The sequence below is a fragment of the Cydia amplana genome, chromosome 9, assembly GCF_948474715.1.
Source record: "Cydia amplana chromosome 9, ilCydAmpl1.1, whole genome shotgun sequence".
Lineage (NCBI taxonomy): Eukaryota > Metazoa > Arthropoda > Insecta > Lepidoptera > Tortricidae > Cydia > Cydia amplana.
In genome coordinates this window covers 13,348,822-13,367,216 of record NC_086077.1, presented here as the reverse complement: position 1 = coordinate 13,367,216, position 18,395 = coordinate 13,348,822, and the positions used below count along the sequence as shown (strand labels likewise).

The following is an 18,395-nucleotide window of genomic DNA, read 5'->3' as shown; positions in this document are numbered from 1 at the left end:
AAATATACAATAATTATAGACTACATAGTTAGGTATTTATATACCTATCCTATGTTAACCACCTTTCAACACAAACCATAGCAGTTTTGTATCGACATATAAGTGAGATAAATCACCTCTGCCTCCCACAGCGATTTTATAAAAGACATATAGGTATGTCCAATTGCCAATTTTTGACTGCTGGGAGCTGAAGGGTTAAAGTTAAACTGACTAATAGTGGCTCAAAAGAGTGACTGACGAGGCCTATAAGCGGAGGCATCTCTCGTTTCTTCCCGAACGTGCAGAATGGGGAAAGAGTTACCTCCCGAGTTTTTGCCTTTGCGCTACGACATGGGGTTAGTGTTGTGAATAACGCTCATTTCGAGGCTTAAAGACTCGAACTCTTAAGACTCTCGAGGCTTAACGCCTCAAAGGCGGCAAAGACGATTTCTTATATCCATACGCGTTAAATAAATAAATACATACAATTCTCAAATATAGTCGATCTTCAAGACTTACGAGTCTTGAGGGCTCGAGTCGAGTCTTTAAGCCTAAAAATAAGCGTTATTCACAACACTGCATGGGGTTCTTCAAGAAGCAGATATTCAGGGTTCTCAAGGGTATATACCTACCTATACCTACTCTCTGATGCGCCAGTACCTTGCTCGATATACTAGAATGATGTTTTATCTTTAGATCGTTTCATCATACCCTCCCTTTGTTCTCTCATATCGACCCCTCATAGTAACAGAGAGAAGCGAAAGCGATGTTAATTATGCGATAAAAGCACTTTCAAGTATCACAATATACAAACCATTATCTCCCTTTTTAGGGTTCCGTAGCCAAATGGCAAAAAACGGAACCCTTATAGATTCGTCATGTCTGTCTGTCTGTCCGTCCGTATGTCACAGCCACTTTTTTCCGAAACTATAAGAACTACACTGTTGAAACTTGGTAAGTAGATGTATTCTGTGAACCGCATTAAGATTTTAACACAAAAATATAAAAAAAAAAAACAATAAATTTCGGGGGTTCCCCATACTGTGAACTGAAACTCGAAAATTTTTTTTTTATCAAACCCATACGTGTGGGGTATCTGTGGATAGGTCTTCAAAAATGATATTGAGGTTTCTAAATATCATTTTTTTCTAAACTGAATAGTTTGCGCGAGAGACACTTCCAAAGTGGTAAAATGTGCCCCCCCCTGTAACTTCTAAAATAAGAGAATGATAAAACTAAAAAAAATATATTATGATGTACATTACTATGCAAACTTCCACCGAAAATTGGTTTGAACGAGATCTAGCAAGTAGTTTTTTTAATACGTCAGAAATCCCCTAAATACGGAACCCTTCATGGGCGAGTCCGACTCGCACTTGGCCGCTTTTTTAAGTTTCTGACAACCAAGGGTTAAGAGTTCAGACACCTTATCGTGCGGTAGACATGCCAAGTTAATTGGTTCATGGTCTACTTATCATTTCAAAAAGCTAACTGCGCAAAAGATGCTGAAGTCCATATTCAGCACGCGATGAGCACGCTAATGTAATCATGAGCGAAGATAATGGGACACTTTGTACGGGAATTATACTTAAGTAATATAATGTTAAGTAATAGGTATAACGAAACGTGGTCTTTCACTATCGGCCTCATCTCAAAACTCGCTCGCTCAACGAGCTATGGAGAGGGCTATGCTCGGAGTTTCTCTACGTGATCGAATCAGAAATGAGGAGATCCGTAGACGAACTAAAGTCACCGACATAGCCCACTGGATTAGCAAGCTGAAGTGGCAATGGGCGGGCCACATTGCACGCAGAGAAGATGGCCGATGGGGTCGAAAAGTGCTCGAGTGGAGACCACGGACTAGCAGGCGCACCCACAAGATGGACAGACGACCAAGTTAAGGTCGCCGGAAGACGCTGGATGCGGGTCGCTTCCAACCGGTACGTATGGAGGTCCAAGGGGGAGGCCTATGTTCAGCAGTGGACGTCTTATGGCTGAGATGATGATGATGAATATAATTCACCTATTTTTTAAACAATTTCATTTAATTTACGAGAAAATAGTTACCTACTTGTCGCGAACCCCTGAGTGTTCTTTCTAGTAATTCTAGTAGTGTACCTACCTACTTCCAGCCTACTTCTGAAAACCAATTCTATCCTTTCGCCGGAAACTTTCTGCTATGTTTCTACTTAGAAGGATAGGGAAGTAGGTACCTACCTAGAATAACCTTTCTATGTGAATTTGTATTGTAACCTGGCAAAAGATATACATAATATATATGTAGGTAGGAATCGAAAATCAATAAAACTTGTTTTTGTTTAATATACCAAACCTATCTTTGAATAACAAAACGTGTAAACATATTTATTGGAATCTTCCTATATGATTAATGGATATGTCCCGGGTCCCAGACGAGTCGAGACCACAGCACCAGCAATATGGATGGAGACAAGGCCCTGACACTCCCACCGCTTACCAAATCTCATTCGACTTAGTCCATTCACTGTAATTTGAGCTTAAAGTTCATAACAAACAAGTAGCATCTGAGCTCAGAGATGACTGATAATTTTGTCGTCAACGGCAAGTACTCTGAATAGCAGCCAAGGAGAGACGTTCACTGTCCCAGGGATGTTGCGAATATCCGCATCCGCATCCGCAACCGCGGAACTTCCGCATTATTTTCAACATCCGCATCTGCATCCGCATCCGCATAAAATCGATGCGGTGTTTAATGCGGATGCGGATGTGGAACAGGTCAGTACAGGAACGTCTTAGCATCGGCGTAAGTGCTAGACTGCTAGGTAATTTATTCATTAGCCAAAAAAACCTGTTAGAATTGAGCAGTCAAGCGTGAGTGGGACTTAATGTACGGAAGTACGGAACCCTTGGAACGAGAGTCCGACTCGCACTTGGCCGGTTTTTTGAAATAAAAATTACTAAAATGTAATATTTGATGTTTTTATGTAGGTATCTATCTTGACATCCGCGTCCGCATCCGCATCCGCGGATGTGAACCTTTAAAAATCCGCATCCGCATCCGCGGATGTCAAATAATCGGCCTCCGCCACATCCCTGCACTGTACCCCCAGCGACGGTTTTATCGCCTAATGACCCCTCGATAAACCTGCTATTTCAAACAAGACCTCTTTTTATCAGACGTTTGTGGAAAAATAATACGAGGACCAATAGGAGGCGCTGGAAAATCTTAATGTTTACGTATAAGACCTTAATATATTATTATCGTTGACGTAGGTAAGCTGTTCCATCATTAGATTCATTCGATATTAGTTTGTGTTTATAATATATTATATTTTTAATGTAATTGCGTTGAACCTTTCTATTCACCCGGATGGTTACCACAATTTTATCTCTTGACCGGCAAGAAAGCAGCTTTTAACTGCTGAGGGGCGTTTTCAGAAGATTGTAGGTTCAGGACGTAAAGCTGGTCAAGCAAATCTTGTCAGTAAAAAAAGGCGCGAAATTCAAATTTTCTATGGGACGATATCCCTTCGCGCCTAAATTTTTCAAATTTGCCGCCTTTTTCTACTGACAAGGTAGGTATTCAAATTCCGAGAAATTTTAGGTTCTTTCTACCTGAAAGCTATAGTTGGTCAAACCAATTTGTTTGAAATAAGACAGTCCTTTGACACACTATAAACTAGGAGATAAAAAGTGATCAAATATGGATCAAATAAATAGGACGAGTATACGAGGAGAAAAAATAAGCTATAGTGTGTCAAAGGACTGTCTTATTTCAAACATAGATAGGAAGAGACATACTATCTTTGTCTTACACTATAGTTTGTTTTTTTTAGCATTAGAAATAAGGTAAACAATCTTGATGTGTCTTTTAATTGAAAAACACATTTTAAAAATAAGTTCTGGGGTGACATAGTCACTGAGTGACAAAACCCCTTTAAAAATTAAGATAAAGAAAAAATAAGTTACAGCAAATATACTTGGTCAACCAGATCTTGACAGTAGAAAAAGGCGGCAAATTTGAAAAATGTAGGCGCGAAGGGATATCGTCCCATAGAAAATTTGAATTTCGCGCCTTTTTTTACTGACAAGATTTGGTTGACCAGCTATATGTAACAATTAAGTATAAATCTAATACGATCATTTATATTCTTCTGCTTTCATAAGTAATAGTTTTTGATTTTAAAAAAGCGTTTTTCAATTAAAAGACATGTCAAGATCGCTTACCTTCTTGCAAGTTCTTTCTAATGCTAAAAAAAGCGGCCAAGTGCGAGTCGGACTCGCCCATGAAGGGTTCCGTATTTAGGCGATTTATGACGTATAAAAAAAAAACTACTTACTAGATCTCGTTCAAACCAATTTTCGGTGGAAGTTTACATGGTAATGTACATCATATATTTTTTTTAGTTTTATCATTCTCTTATTTTAGAAGTTACAGGGGGGGGGACACACATTTTACCACTTTGGAAGTGTCTCTCGCGCAAACTATTCAGTTTAGAAAAAAATGATATTAGAAACCTCAATATCATTTTTGAAGACCTATCCATAGATACCCCACACGTATGGGTTTGATGAAAAAAAAAATTTTGAGTTTCAGTTCGAAGTATGGGGAACCCCAAAAATTTATTGTTTTCTTCTATTTTTGTGTCAAAATCTTAATGCGGTTCACAGAATACATCTACTTACCAAGTTTCAACAGTATAGTTCTTATAGTTTCGGAGAAAAGTGGCTGTGACATACGGACGGACAGACAGACGGACAGACGGACAGACGGACAGACAGACAGACATGACGAATCTATAAGGGTTCCGTTTTTTGCCATTTGGCTACGGAACCCTAAAAACGAACTATAGTACTAGCACCCAAAAGAAAAGGATGAGTATAGTTTTTAGGGTTCCGTACCCAAAGGGTAAAAACGGGACCCTATTACTACGACTCCGCTGTCCGTCCGTCCGTCCGTCCGTCCGTCTGTCACCAGGCTGTATCTCACGAACCGTGATAGCTAGACAGTTGAAATTTTCACAGATGATGTATTTCTGTTGCCGCTATAACAACAAATACTAAAAACAGAATAAAATAAAGATTTAAGTGGGGCTCCCATACAACAAACGTGATTTTCGACCGAAGTTAAGCAACGTCGGGCGGGGTCAGTACTTGGATGGGTGACCGTTTTTTTGCTTGTTTTGCTCTATTTTTTGTTGATGGTGCGGAACCCTCCGTGCGCGAGTCCGACTCGCACTTGGCCGGTTTTTTTGTTCCTATTTACCGACAAATTGGTTTGACCATCTATATAAACTTGGTCAACCAAATCTTGTCAGTAAAAAAAAGCGCGAAATTCAAATTTTCTATAGGACGATATCCCTTCGCGCTTACATTTTTCAAATTTGCCGCCTTTTTCTATTGACAAGATTTGGTTGGTCATAGCTAGAGGCGTTAAAACAACCTTGTAAAAATACCTTTACCAAAGTAAGCAAACTTAAAATACTCGCATCCATGCCAGAATTGTAAAAAAAATGTAAACAAAAATTCCATAGAAAAATTCGCCTTTGAATTGTCACTGTCAAAGTCACCTGTTGTGTGATGTCATTTCAATGTCAGTGGTTTTCATGTTTAGCGCAATTTGTGAAAAACAAGAATAAAATTGCATTGCAATGTTTTCTGACGACCAGAAAAATAGTTAACCGTCCGACAGTGATGTTTTTCCGTATGGGGTGTGCCTCCTGCACAAATATTTGTTTAAAAGCTGGCGTTATCACGCCGTTTTCAACATGCGCAAATCATTACGTTGTTTGCATATAAATATTTTCCGCTAAGTATGCCTCAAGCGCTAGGCGCGTTTCAGAACGGATGGGCGATTGACACGGCTGCTCCGGTTGACCTCAGCGATAAGGATAACGAAGTAAGTGCGGCCCCCTGCGGACTTGTTTGTCAAAGCTATCGATAAGTCGCCTTTGACCTTTTACTCATTATTCTCATTAACCAAGCACATCCACTCAGTCCAACCAGTATAAGTGTATCCTTATGATCCATAATAGCTAATATAATAAAACTAAATTTATGCTTCAATGGTCTTGAAGCCATGTGTTTGTCAGGCGATGACAATAACAATGTGGCTCTACGTTCATGTCTTATCAAAGATCTCCTGCAAAAGTCGCTAAAATGTCGTCATGCGAGCCTACTAGTTAACGGCATGGATGGTAAGTCATCAGAATCATTAGTGCTGTGGTCACAAGATTGTTAGTTTCGGTGGATATTTTTAAACGATGGAATACTTAACTCAGGTATAGTTACTGTGAACTAGATATTAGTTTTGTGGATTATTAACATGTTCGGGCCAGTAACATCAGTTAAGCTCTTGTTAAGCATAATTAAGTGATGTCTATTATAGACATTGCTTTGCCGAACCAATTGCTTGGCCAAAAATAAGGAACAATGCAGAACTTTAAAAGGCCTATAATTGGGTAGTTTAGAATAGGCATAGCTATCACGGTTTCTTCATATTAGTTTTCCTTATTGGGTATGTTATTGTTCTTTTTCAGTGGAAAACATGTAGAAAAAGATATTTATCTTCATAAACAAGATAACGGCATTTAAATATTACTAATCATTTTATCACATAAACATAAAGGAGTACTTTTCATAAATATATTTAATAATTTTATAAATCACTGTTTATGGAAAATTTAATTAATAGAAAACTTAATGTGAAAATATGTTGTGCAAAAATTAACACAAGATATAAAAATAAATATTTGTATTGGTACTAAGGTGATCCCCTAATTCCCTATTAAGCATTCTTGCTTTTATTTTGTCAACATTTAAACATGCTAATTAAATTATTTCTACATAGGTACCATCAAACATCAAACATTTATTCAGCAAATAGGCCACAGGGGCACTTTTACATGTAAAATTTTTGCAGGGAATAAAAATAACCAAACTTACAAAAAAAATATATCAAATATGGAATCATTGAAACATTAAATTATTAGAGATGTATACAGTCGAAAACCTTTTTTTAGCACCAAAATACACTGCAAAACGGACCTTATTGTATTAACATAAAGTCTATTATAAATACAATGTGCACCTCTGATGGTACACTGCAGGGATGTTGCGAACATCCGCATCCGCATCCGCAACCGCGGAACATCCGCATTATTTTCAACATCCGCATCCGCATCCGCATAAAATCGATGCGGAGCTTATGCGGATGCGGATGTCGAACAAGTCGGTACAGGAACGTCTTAGCGGCGGCGTAAGTGCTAGGTAATTTCGTCATTACCTATAACGAAATCGTCTAGATCCAGAAAAGTCGGCGAAGTTACTGTTTATTAAATATAACGCACCTATATTCTTGCTCATATACTAAACGTTTGGTTTTTTTAAATAAAAAAATACTAAAAATGTAATATTTGACGTTTTCTAAGTACCTAATCTTGACATCCGCATCCGCATCCGCATCCGCGGATGTGAGCCTTTAAAAATCCGCATCCGCATCCGCATCCGCGGATGTCAAAAAATCTGCATCCGCAACATCCCTGGTACACTGATACACTGAACCACAAGTAGATGTCTCAAACCCATATCAGCTAGTCAATTAGACTGCATAACATAATAGCAGATATCTCTTTTATTTATTTGTTAATTATGAACTCTCCTGACCTTTGATTTGGAGATATCATGTGTTAGTGTAGTGAAAAATGGAAATCAGCCGCAGCCAAGCAAAAACGAATCTTATGTATGATGAATAGAGTTTTAGTTTGTATTTATGTGCAAAATTTAATATGCGGATATTGATATTTTTAATGAATAGTCAATTTATGTTTTATCTAAAGGTTTCTTCATGATAATTTGTTTTTGCGCAGAAATTTAGTGGGTCCCTTTTATACTTTAGGTTTAGGCCATTTATATAAATTTAAAAATTAATCCATGATGCCATAACACCAGATTTCACCAGATAGGTATTTATCCCTTGAAGTGGCAGGAACCGGCTCCCGGACATTTTACGTCATTTATATTTGAAATTTGATTTTAATTAATATAAAATCGAAATTCGAACAACTCAAAAATTACGTATAAATTTAACATTAATTATCTTCTATCAGCTTGTACCTAAACGGGGTTATAATCTCATAACTAAGTGATTGTTTAAAGAAAAACATCGAATTACGCGTGGTAACACCAGATAACTGTAAATGTTATGTCATAGTAACACTGAGAGTTGCTATGGTGTTCTGTTAAATGATAGTTATTTTTTACGTCACTATTTTATATATTTTATATTTATTTCTTACTCTTTTATGTGACTTAGGTATGTCGTTTACCTGCAAAATAATATTGACTTTTGTCTACTGTGTATGCAGTTGCAGTGACCTCATTAATTATAAGCATACTTATAATAAGAAAGACTGACAGAATTAAATAAATAAAAAACTTAATCCGTAATAGTACCTACATGTAAATACACACAAAAATTGAGATATACCTTCGTAATCACACAAGTCGTTAAGTTCAAAGTACCTATTCAAACAAAGCATCTTATTAAGAACTTATTCAAATAGTTGTGTAAACTCTTATTTGACTAAATCATCAGTGACAGTTTCTTTAAATATTTGAAAATACTTAGCTCTAAATACTCTTTAACGATTGGCTAAACCACTATCACTTCAACTTTGTACATGTACAGAGCATATCTCAGACGAGGGTATCAGTAGCTTGTACCCCCTAGTCAGAAGGCACGGATACTAATAATCAGTGGGGGTCGTAACCTACGCCTCAAGACAGAAGATAAGAACCTCTATATAGGAGCTAACAACCCAAGAACGAACAGTACATTGCTACGCTTCGTACAGTGCGCACGTATCCACAAAAACTCTCTTCAACTGTGTTCAACTCGTTATATAATTTCGTTTCTCCTTTGTTTTCCTAAATGGCTAAATTCGTTGACAGTGATTTCCTTTCCCCCAATTAGTTTCGTTTCTGTGTTTGTTTTTAAAGACTTTTCAAAGTTTTCGGTCGCCTGTGCTGCAGGTTTTCAACAATTCGCGTTGACAGTCGCATACATGCATTTCTTTTCGAGCGAATTGCTGCAAAAAATGACCATTACTCTTATGTTCCGTATCAACCCGATCTACTACTCAGATTACTCGGATACGATCTAAGATTGTATGTAAAGTCGTTCTCCAGATCATTCTGCCATTGGCTTTACAATTTCGATAATTACAAGTTTGGTGTGTACTCCAAAGATATTACCTGACAGCGTTTATAAGTCATCATGGATATTGTGGCAAATGTAAGTTATGAGTACCTAGGTTATCTAATCCCTTGGTTGCACCGAGCGGCAATGTCGCGTTCGCTAAATAGTAAATATTCGCTTGGCTAATTGTGTACCTACTATAGTGGCTAACTGATGAACGGCCGACCCTAAAGTCTCTGTTTTCAACCTTTTTTTACACCAATTTCCTCTCAAGGAACACTGACTTATTATTTTGTTAAAGTTTACCAGAAACCCGGTTACTTCATCATTTCATTATGAAACAAAAAGTCTTATCTTAAATCGACTTGAGGCCAAAGTGTATCGTACTTCGTACGTCGACACTAGCTAAATTTAATATGTTTCACGGAATTATTATACTAATTTCTTAAAGCTTAGAGCCTAGAATGGTGTGAATAGAGACATTATTACTTACAGATGGTCTTGCCGGTTGACAACCAAAACCACTAATAACAAGAACTCGTTAATAAGGTGCATTGGGATAAGTTCGAACGCGGGATAATTTTGAAAATTGCAAATATTTATAAACCAGAAGCACTAAACTACACACACATACGTCTTGCTTACTGTTGCTACAGTATAAACTGCTTCCAGTTTAGTAGATATTTTGTCTTTATAAAAATTATTCCGCGTTCGAAGTTATCCGAATCCATCTTAATACTTTAGACTGAGGTCCAGTCAACTAATTGAAATTTGTAATGCACAGAGTTTAATGGAGCTGTTCCTTGCAGTACCACCCGGTGTTCAAGGCGTTCCTGGCCGGTTCCTTCTCCGGGACCTTCAGCACGGTGCTCCTGCAGCCCCTGGACTTGGTGAAGACTCGGCTCCAGAACCCTGGGCAGCTGGTAGCGGCGGCTAACGTCAAGTGAGTTACATTTGTATTTATTTGGAACTAGCGACCCGCCCCGGCTTGGCACGGGTTTACAAATTATACATAAACCTTCCTCTTGAATCACTCTGTCTATTTAAAAAACTGCATCAAAATCTGTTGCGTAGTTTTAAAGATCTAAGCATACATAGGGACAGATAGACAGCGGGAAGCGAGTTTGTTTTATACTATGTACCTGTGAACTGTACTGTGTACTGTGTACCTATGAAGTGAAAAAAATCGCCTCGGGTGAGGTTCTACTGTGGGAATTACACGTTTCATTCACTCGTGCAAGTATAAAGACTATTTATTCTCACAAAAATTGAACTGGCAACCGACGAGACCTAATATCTATCAGCACATAAGAATCTATTAAAATGCATTGGGTACATTAGATCATTATTTTGTAGTAGTATTTGTCATCAAATAATATAATCACGGGTCGGGTTATTACGAAGTTCTCGGATATCACGCGATGGCACGTGCCCGGGTTGTTTACTTTCTATTTACTTAAAGCCAAAACTTTGACTGTTTTGTTTATAGCTCGTGTTGTAATTTTCTCATAGAAGTGGATAGGAGTTGCCCTTATAGTATTTCTAATTTACTTAATCCACAGACAAGACATCCTCTAGAATTAGTATAGTAACGCTACCCCCTCTGCAACTTATACGGTAGTTTTACTCCATCTTCGAGTCAATCCCGTGCCGTGATTGGTCGGTGTCTTTGAACGGACCAATCACGGCACGGGATTCGCTCACCTCGTCCCCCCGCACCCCCGTATTTTTGGCAGCATCGGTTTCATGAAATAATTGCTCTAAACTCAGTCTAGAGGATTCCTAGTCTATGACTTAATCTGAAACTATATTGTAATAAATTAATTTTTTATCAAGCAGAAACGACTGCGAACGATGCTGTTAAGCTATTTGCTCTATGTTATAGTTTTATGATTTCAGTAATAAAGATCCCTGATAAGTTGGTAGGTACCTAACCTATCTGCAATTAAAAAGGGGGTATCTATCTCATATCTACTCACGAAATTATAGGACTCTAAACAATGGCGGTGGAAGGATTCCCATTTTGTGTTTAAAAATCTAATTTTTTAAAAGGCAATGTGACCCTATTTTAATTTTTTACGATTTAAGATCTAACAGCGGTCGTATGCTGTCAAAACTCATGAGAAATATAATTAAAATTATAAGAATTACCGACTATTTATTCTTAAAATTGAGACTATCTTCCCTCTTACGCCTATACAAGATCTGAACCAGGCGTTAACTTTTCATATGTCGTCAAAAACCGTGGTTGTTGTACTTAAAACAGACCAAAAAAATTGTTCTCGAAAAAAATGCAATAGATAACTGAAAATTCTGTCAGGATCCTCAGAAAATCGGAGGTTGATATCAATTTTCCTTTCAGTGGCCGCATCCAACCTGGCATGATAACAATCTTCGCGAATATCGTCCGCCAAGAGCACATCATCGGGCTATGGCGCGGCATGGTGCCGTCTGTCGCCCGCTGCGTTCCCGGCGTCGGCCTTTACTTCTCGTCCCTGCACTGGCTGAAAGCCAAGATGGGAAAGACCAGGAACCAGGACTTGGGGGCGTTGGAGGCGGTCGCTTTGGGTGTTGTTGCGAGGAGCATGAGCGGCGTGGCGCTGATACCTATTACTGTGATCAAGACGAGGTTAGTTGCGACTTTATTATTGTTTTAATTGTTGAATTATAACGCAAATGCGTTGATTTGTTTTAAAATTAGTACAGGAAGTAGCAGGATAGTAGTAGGTCCATAGGGTTCTATAAGTCATTGAAGTTTGAATGTACCAAGCAACTATTTACATAGATAGAGTTTGGCAAGCCAATTTTTGTTAGTAGAAAAAGGCGGCAAATTAAAAAAAAATAGGCGTGGAGGGTGGTCCTGTCTTGTTTTAGAAAATATGAATTTCGCACCTTTTTCTACTGACAAAGTGGGTTTGCCAGAGTATATTTAATATTTGCTGTAATAACCTACATTTTTATTATCATTATCAAAAACACAATCAATAAAGACGAATGACGTACTTTCAAATCTGGGGCGTGGTGCAATTGAAGGGATGTTTACAAAAACAACATAACTGCTTAGAGCGGTTGATACTTTTGTAAGAACATTGTTAATCGTTTCAGGTGTCAACCAGTGTAGTCAGTTATGTTGTTTTTGTAAACATCCCTTCAATTGTTTTTCCTTGATTTCTCGATAACTTATGATCCCATACAATGACGTAAATAATCACATACGTAAATCGTTTATTCCAGTTTTGATTTACATGAACTACCGCGTAGAAGTACTAATGCGGTCGAATCGCAGTTGCATATAATTTCATTTACATTGAATGATAACCAATTTGCATTATCGCATTGCTTAAATTAGTAGGTAGTGATGAAAAACTTTGTAAGTTAACCCGATTACCATAAAAACCTCGTATGACAATTGAAAACATTACTACGTAAAACTATTTAAGAATTTGACTAATGAAGGTGCACTCACCTAGAATAACTACATTATGATATCTTCCGTAAATTCGGAATTATTATTATGGCTGGTATTATTTCAACTTTGGGCATCGGACAACTTGGTAATTTTTTTCTTTCGTACCTATAAAACATATCAGTTTATAACTATTTTTATTTACTTTCAGATACGAATCTGGCGTCTACAAATATACAAGCCTAACCGGGGCCCTGAAGGCAGTATACAAGGCCGAAGGACTGCGAGGCCTGTCCTGCGGCCTCGGGCCCACGCTAGCGAGGGATGCTCCATTTTCGGGACTCTATCTTATGTTCTACACGCAGACCAAGCAGGCTGTTCCTAAAGGTAAACTGTCTACAAGTACACAAGTCTAAGCAAAGGCATTTTATAAGGCCTAAGGGCTGCGAGGCCTGTCCTGCGGCCTCGGGCCCACGCTAGCGAGGGACGCTCCGTTCTCTCCTGAGAACCCTCGAAGAGAGGTAGAGTCCTCTCTACCTCATATTCTACACGCAGACCAAGCAGGCTGTTCCTAAAGGTAACTGTCTACAAGTACGAATCTAACCGGAGGCAGTATACAAGGCCGAAGGACTGCGAAGCCTGTCCTGCGGCCTCGAACCGACTCTAGCAAGGGATGCTACGTTCTTGGGGCTCTACCGTAGGTTCTACACGCAGATCAAGCAGGCTGGCTGAAAACAGTGTAGAAGGCCGAAGGCCCTATTGTTACCGACTCACTTGTTTTGATTGCTCTAGTTACCAGCGATCTCTCTTACCTAGGCAATAGAGTTCACACAGAAACAAAATCAAGTAAGTGGTTCACATTACAAGTTAATACTCGGTTTTATACAACATGCCCTGCTTCAAAAGTTCATGTCAAAATACTTACCGTTATTATAAATATCAAATATCTACTCTATGATGCTTAAGGTATGAATGCCTAGCATGATAAAAGCAGTAAACAACATTATCTTTTATTAAATAAAAAAGTCATGTCATGTTTTGTCAATTTTCGAGTAAATATTTCCTTACACCAATTTATCATTTATACACGAAGATATTATGATTACTTAGATAAAAAAATGTTTTCCACGTTTAATTCAAAAGTAATATAACTACGTACTAGAAACTTCTTCGACAATAAGATACCTAGTGAAATTAATATAGCCTCCTAAGGCCCAACGAAAAGTTGAGTATGTAGTCAGTACGGCCCGTAGTCCTACCAGTAGTACTATTGTTTTATACTCATTCAGACCCAAGTACTTAAAAGACTTTTTTAGGGTTCCGTAGCCAAATGGCAAAAAACGGAACCCTTATAGATTCGTCATGTCTGTCTGTCTGTCTGTCCGTCTGTCCGTCTGTCTGTCCGTCTGTCCGTCCGTATGTCACAGCCACTTTTCTCCGAAACTATAAGAACTATACTGTTGAAACTTGGTAAGTAGATGTATTCTGTGAACCGCATTAAGATTTTCACACAAAAATTGAAAAAAAAAACAATAAATTTTTGGGGTTCCCCATACTTCGAACTGAAACTCAATTTTTTTTTTCATCAAACTCATACGTGTGGTGTATCTATGGATAGGTCTTCAAAAATGATATTGAGGTTTCTAATATCATTTTTTTCTAAACTGAATAGTTTGCGCGAGAGACACTTCCAAAGTGGTAAAATGTGTGTCCCCCCCCCCCCCGTAACTTCTAAAATAAGAGAATGATAAAACTAAAAAAAATATATGATGTACATTACCATGTAAACTTCCACCGAATTGGTTTGGTTTGAAAACCGAAAATTGGTTTGAACGAGATCTAGTAAGTAGTTTTTTTTATACGTCATAAATCGCCTAAATACGGAACCCTTCATGGGCGAGTCCGACTCGCACTTGGCCGCTTTTTTAATGTTATTGTACTTATACAGCACCTTGTACAGCACTTTGATTTTTTTTTACGAACTTGTTGAGCTTGGGGCTTACAGACAAAACAAAACAGTCCTTTAGAAGTTCGTACAGGCCAATTTCGATGAGCGCAAAATTTGAAATGGGTTTTCTATTAAGTCCTACTGGTAGGACCGTGGTACGCTATGACTGCACAATTGTTGTAGGAGCTGGGTCTGAATAAGAAAGTTAATAAGTACTATGGGCAGGGCCGGATTAACCCTAAGGCAGAGTAGGCAACTGCCTATGGGCCCCGCCTCGGCTAGGGGGCCCCGCCTCTGCTAGGGGGCCCCGGCGGCCCCGCGCGCGCCAAAAAAAAAATGTATTTGCCAAGTTTGGCATATGGCCAAAATTCATCAATATTTTTTTATGTTACCTACTTATACCTAATGTTCAATATCAGTTTCTCAGACACACAATCATCAAATGATTATGTAAATTATGTTATTTTATAGCTTTTAAAGTCTGTAAATCGAGCTCGAATTTCAGGCTCCCGTGGGCCTAAAACCTCATTAATGAAACTTCGGCCCTCCGAGTAACTCTTGTATTGTATGACACATATATTATTGTTGAGTAACATTTGACGATTGGTTCGTATCAGAGCGCTGCTTTGATTCATTGATTTCAGAAGCTTAGCCTTTTGCCTCGCATGAAAGCTCACCTCGCTGGTTATAAGTACGCTTCGGGCTTGTTAAGTATGTGGAGATTGCTGAGCTCGACCTTCAGCCTCACTTTTTACCTCAATTTTTGGTTCGCCTACCAAATCTCTTCTTCAGCTTAGCCTTTGGCCTCGCTGCGCCAAGCTCGGCCTGCGGTCTCGCTTTTTAATACAATGGACATTGGTTGTCGTCTGTGATCTAGCTGAGCTTATCCAGAAGCACGGCTTTGACCTCGCATGAAAGCTCACCTCACTGGGTAACTTCGGATTTTTAGGCCTTTTTAACACGCTTTCACAAATTTTTCACAAAAAATTTCGCGCTCGCTGCGCTCGCGATTTTTATTACTTTTCCGATTTACCCTGTACTTACATGCTAGTTTGACTGGTTAATGAATAACCATTTAAACACATGTAAAATCTTTATTATTAGGTTAATTTTAATCATGTGGCTCATATGGTCGGACAATCGCTGTTCAGCCTCGCAAAATATTTAACTACTTATTGAGAAAAAAGAGCTCTCCCCACACTGGACGCAAGGAGGAATCGGCAAAAACTAATATAAAAAACCTTTATGTCCACGCAAGAGCGAAAAAAACATTCGGCATGTTCGGATCGGCTCAACCGACACCTGAAGGTTGAAATTAAAACTGCAAACTTACTTGCCTGTACTGAACAACTGAACTTATGTATGCAGAATTAACTGTACGGGGGCCCCGAGCATTGCACTGCCTAGGGGCCCCGACATGCTTAATCCGGCCCTGACTATGGGTAGGACCTTGGGCCTTAGGAGGCTATGATAACATCATCATCATTATCTTACATTGTAAAGTATTCGTTGGCAACTGTATCGATAAATACGTAACCATCTGTGTTTAATATTTGCTAGATATTAATCATCATAGCTACAATAACAGGTAAAGTTTCATTTAAAAATGAGCCATAGAATATTTGCCATAAGGTTCAATTTTAATTGTATGCGCCTATTTTTTTATTTTACGTTATGTGCTCTCGGTTACCATACAATAATTACTTACGAGCAAACACATTCCGAACAAACAAAGTTACTATTATTACAGCTTTTTTTTTATATTTAATTAATTATAATTAAGTACCTACACTATTCACATGATCGTACTTACGGTACAATTTTAAATTTTATTTAATAAATGTATGGTCATTGTAATTTTACCTTATAAAACACAATCTTAATCACCAACATTTATTATTCTTTTTTAAATCCTGCTATCTTCACTCTCAATCGTATAATAACTCCATTCCAATTTGCTCCTTACATCTTCAAAGTAAGGCACAGTTTTGACTGCTACTTTACATTTTTCAACAGGTTCCCTTAACTCTCAGTCTCACCTCCACTCAAATGTAAAACTTATCACTTCACACTAAGACTCAATTTCAACCTTTCTTTACAGAATGGATGCAATCACCAAGCGCGGCCAGCGCCATACATTTCACGTGCGGCGTCATAGCGGGCATAGCGGCGTCGCTAGTAACCAATCCTGCCGATGTTCTCAAAACGAAGATGCAGCTATACCCTGAGAAGTTTCCTAATGCGTTCACCGCAGCCCTTTACGTACATCAGGTAAATACACCTTACGACTTTGAATTAAGGTTGAAATTAGCTTATAGTGCATGAGCATAGCGGCGTCGGTAGTAACCAATCCTGCCGATGTTCTGAAAACGAAGATGAGAAGTTTCCTAAAGCGTTCACCGCAACCCTTTACGTACATCAGATAATAAACTTTACGACTTTGATTTACGGTTTTAATTTGCTTGAAGCGGGAGAAGTATCAACACTCGTTCGTTCGTCCTGAGCTCGTTATCTACGTGAACAAAGGAAATATACCTTACAATCTTAGAGTTAAGGTTGCAATTAGATTAATTAGTTCTAATTGAGTATATACCACCATAACGGGCAAAACGTGGCAAAACTCAGACGAGTTGCCTACCGCTTTCAGCGCATAAATTCAGGACCCTGTTTATGTACAAATAAAGTTCAAGTTAGTTTTTCAAAATGGCCGATCCTACATAATTAAATCTAGTTTTGTATGGCAACGTGGATCAACTATTTCTTGTTGTTATTCTGTCCGGTCAGCCAAGAGACAATAGTAGCGTAGTTTGTTAGAAGACATTGTACACCACCTTCTTCTGACACGCTCGGTAAACGACCCTCTATGGAAAGGGTTTATAAGTTTCACAAAAAAGCGTGTTTGAAGAATTTAAATGCCTAAAAATCAGGTTTTAAAGAGTGACCCAGAGGAACGTAATCATGGCAACGAGTGACAAGAAAAAGTTGATTCACCCACCTATACAATTCATAGATAACACTAAGGGTCGGTTGCACCAAACTGTTTGTCATCAAGTCATCATAAAACTGTTAGCTAAATTTTATTGTATGGAAAGCTTCATAGTAACCGCCGAGGTGCGCCTGGTGACGTTGATGAGTCTGTCAAGTGCGGATGGTGCAACTGGCATTAAATGTCAAATACATACAACCCTATATTTATTTAAACTACCTTTAGTTATCTCCCTTATTCTCAACAATAACATATATCTCTCTCTTTCAGACATATGGGATGAAAGGCTACTTCAAAGGTGCAGTGCCCAGAATGCTTCGTCGTACCCTCACCGCTGCCATGGCCTGGACAGTGTTTGAAGAGATTACTAGATCTATAGGTCTCAAATGATACCCTAAAAATGGTCCTAAGAGTTGAATCTATGGACCTTAATCTTTTGAATGCCATGCGCTTGCAAAATGAACCTTATAGTGAAGAGCTTAGGTTGATTTTTGAATGTAGGAGCTGATTGAACAGATTTAATTTTGATGAAATGATTATAGGAATTAAACCTATTTTCGGTACTCTTGTACGATATATATTGACGTACCTAATATGTAGCGGTCACAAATGTAAATTATTCTTAAAAATAATCTAGTATAACTCAATGGAAATACATATATTACATTATACTCGTTTCAAATGTACCCTAAATAGTTTTAATAGTAGATTTTATACACTGAGTATTTTATAGGCCTTTGGCGTTCAGATGGTTAAGCGCACACATTGGCAGAAATCGCTGCTCGAATGTATTATGTGATTTTCGGGTGATATGTTCCTGTTATACCTATATTTAGATAGACTGTTATACGTGTTTTTTTCTTGTTATGTTTTAGGAGAATCAGTTCATGTATATAGT

At 38.3% G+C, this 18,395-nt stretch overlaps 1 protein-coding gene and 1 long non-coding RNA gene across 4 annotated transcripts in view; one reads left to right on the top strand and one right to left on the bottom strand.

Annotated features, from left to right (window-relative positions):
* LOC134651224 (uncharacterized) overlaps window positions 1-18,395 on the bottom strand; it is an 80,725-nt gene that overhangs the window by 29,145 nt on the left and 33,185 nt on the right. The window lies entirely within an intron of this gene.
* On the top strand, window positions 5,542-18,039 carry LOC134651200 (mitochondrial glycine transporter B-like). 3 transcript variants are annotated; one of them, XM_063506261.1, is made up of 6 exons: window positions 5,542-5,857; window positions 9,967-10,100; window positions 11,520-11,786; window positions 12,775-12,950; window positions 16,613-16,782; window positions 17,768-18,039. In XM_063506261.1, exons 1-6 carry the CDS (start codon window positions 5,774-5,776, stop codon window positions 17,885-17,887), a joined length of 951 nt encoding a protein of 316 aa, XP_063362331.1. In that variant the 5' UTR covers window positions 5,542-5,773; the 3' UTR covers window positions 17,888-18,039. The 3 variants fall into 3 exon arrangements, with proteins under 3 accessions (XP_063362331.1, XP_063362333.1, XP_063362332.1); XM_063506263.1 differs by lacking the exon at window positions 5,542-5,857 and adding an exon at window positions 6,191-6,239; XM_063506262.1 differs by lacking the exon at window positions 5,542-5,857 and adding an exon at window positions 8,755-9,253.

Excerpts from the sequence above, each read along its gene's own strand:
- LOC134651200 (XM_063506261.1), top strand. The coding sequence starts at position 5,774 with ATGCCTCAAGCGCTAGGCGCGTTTCAGAACGGATGGGCGATTGACACG. Across the intron at positions 5,858-9,966 it reads TCAGCGATAAGGATAACGAA|TACCACCCGGTGTTCAAGGC; the intron begins GTAAGTGCGGCC and ends TGTTCCTTGCAG. Across the intron at positions 10,101-11,519 it reads GTAGCGGCGGCTAACGTCAA|TGGCCGCATCCAACCTGGCA; the intron begins GTGAGTTACATT and ends TTTTCCTTTCAG.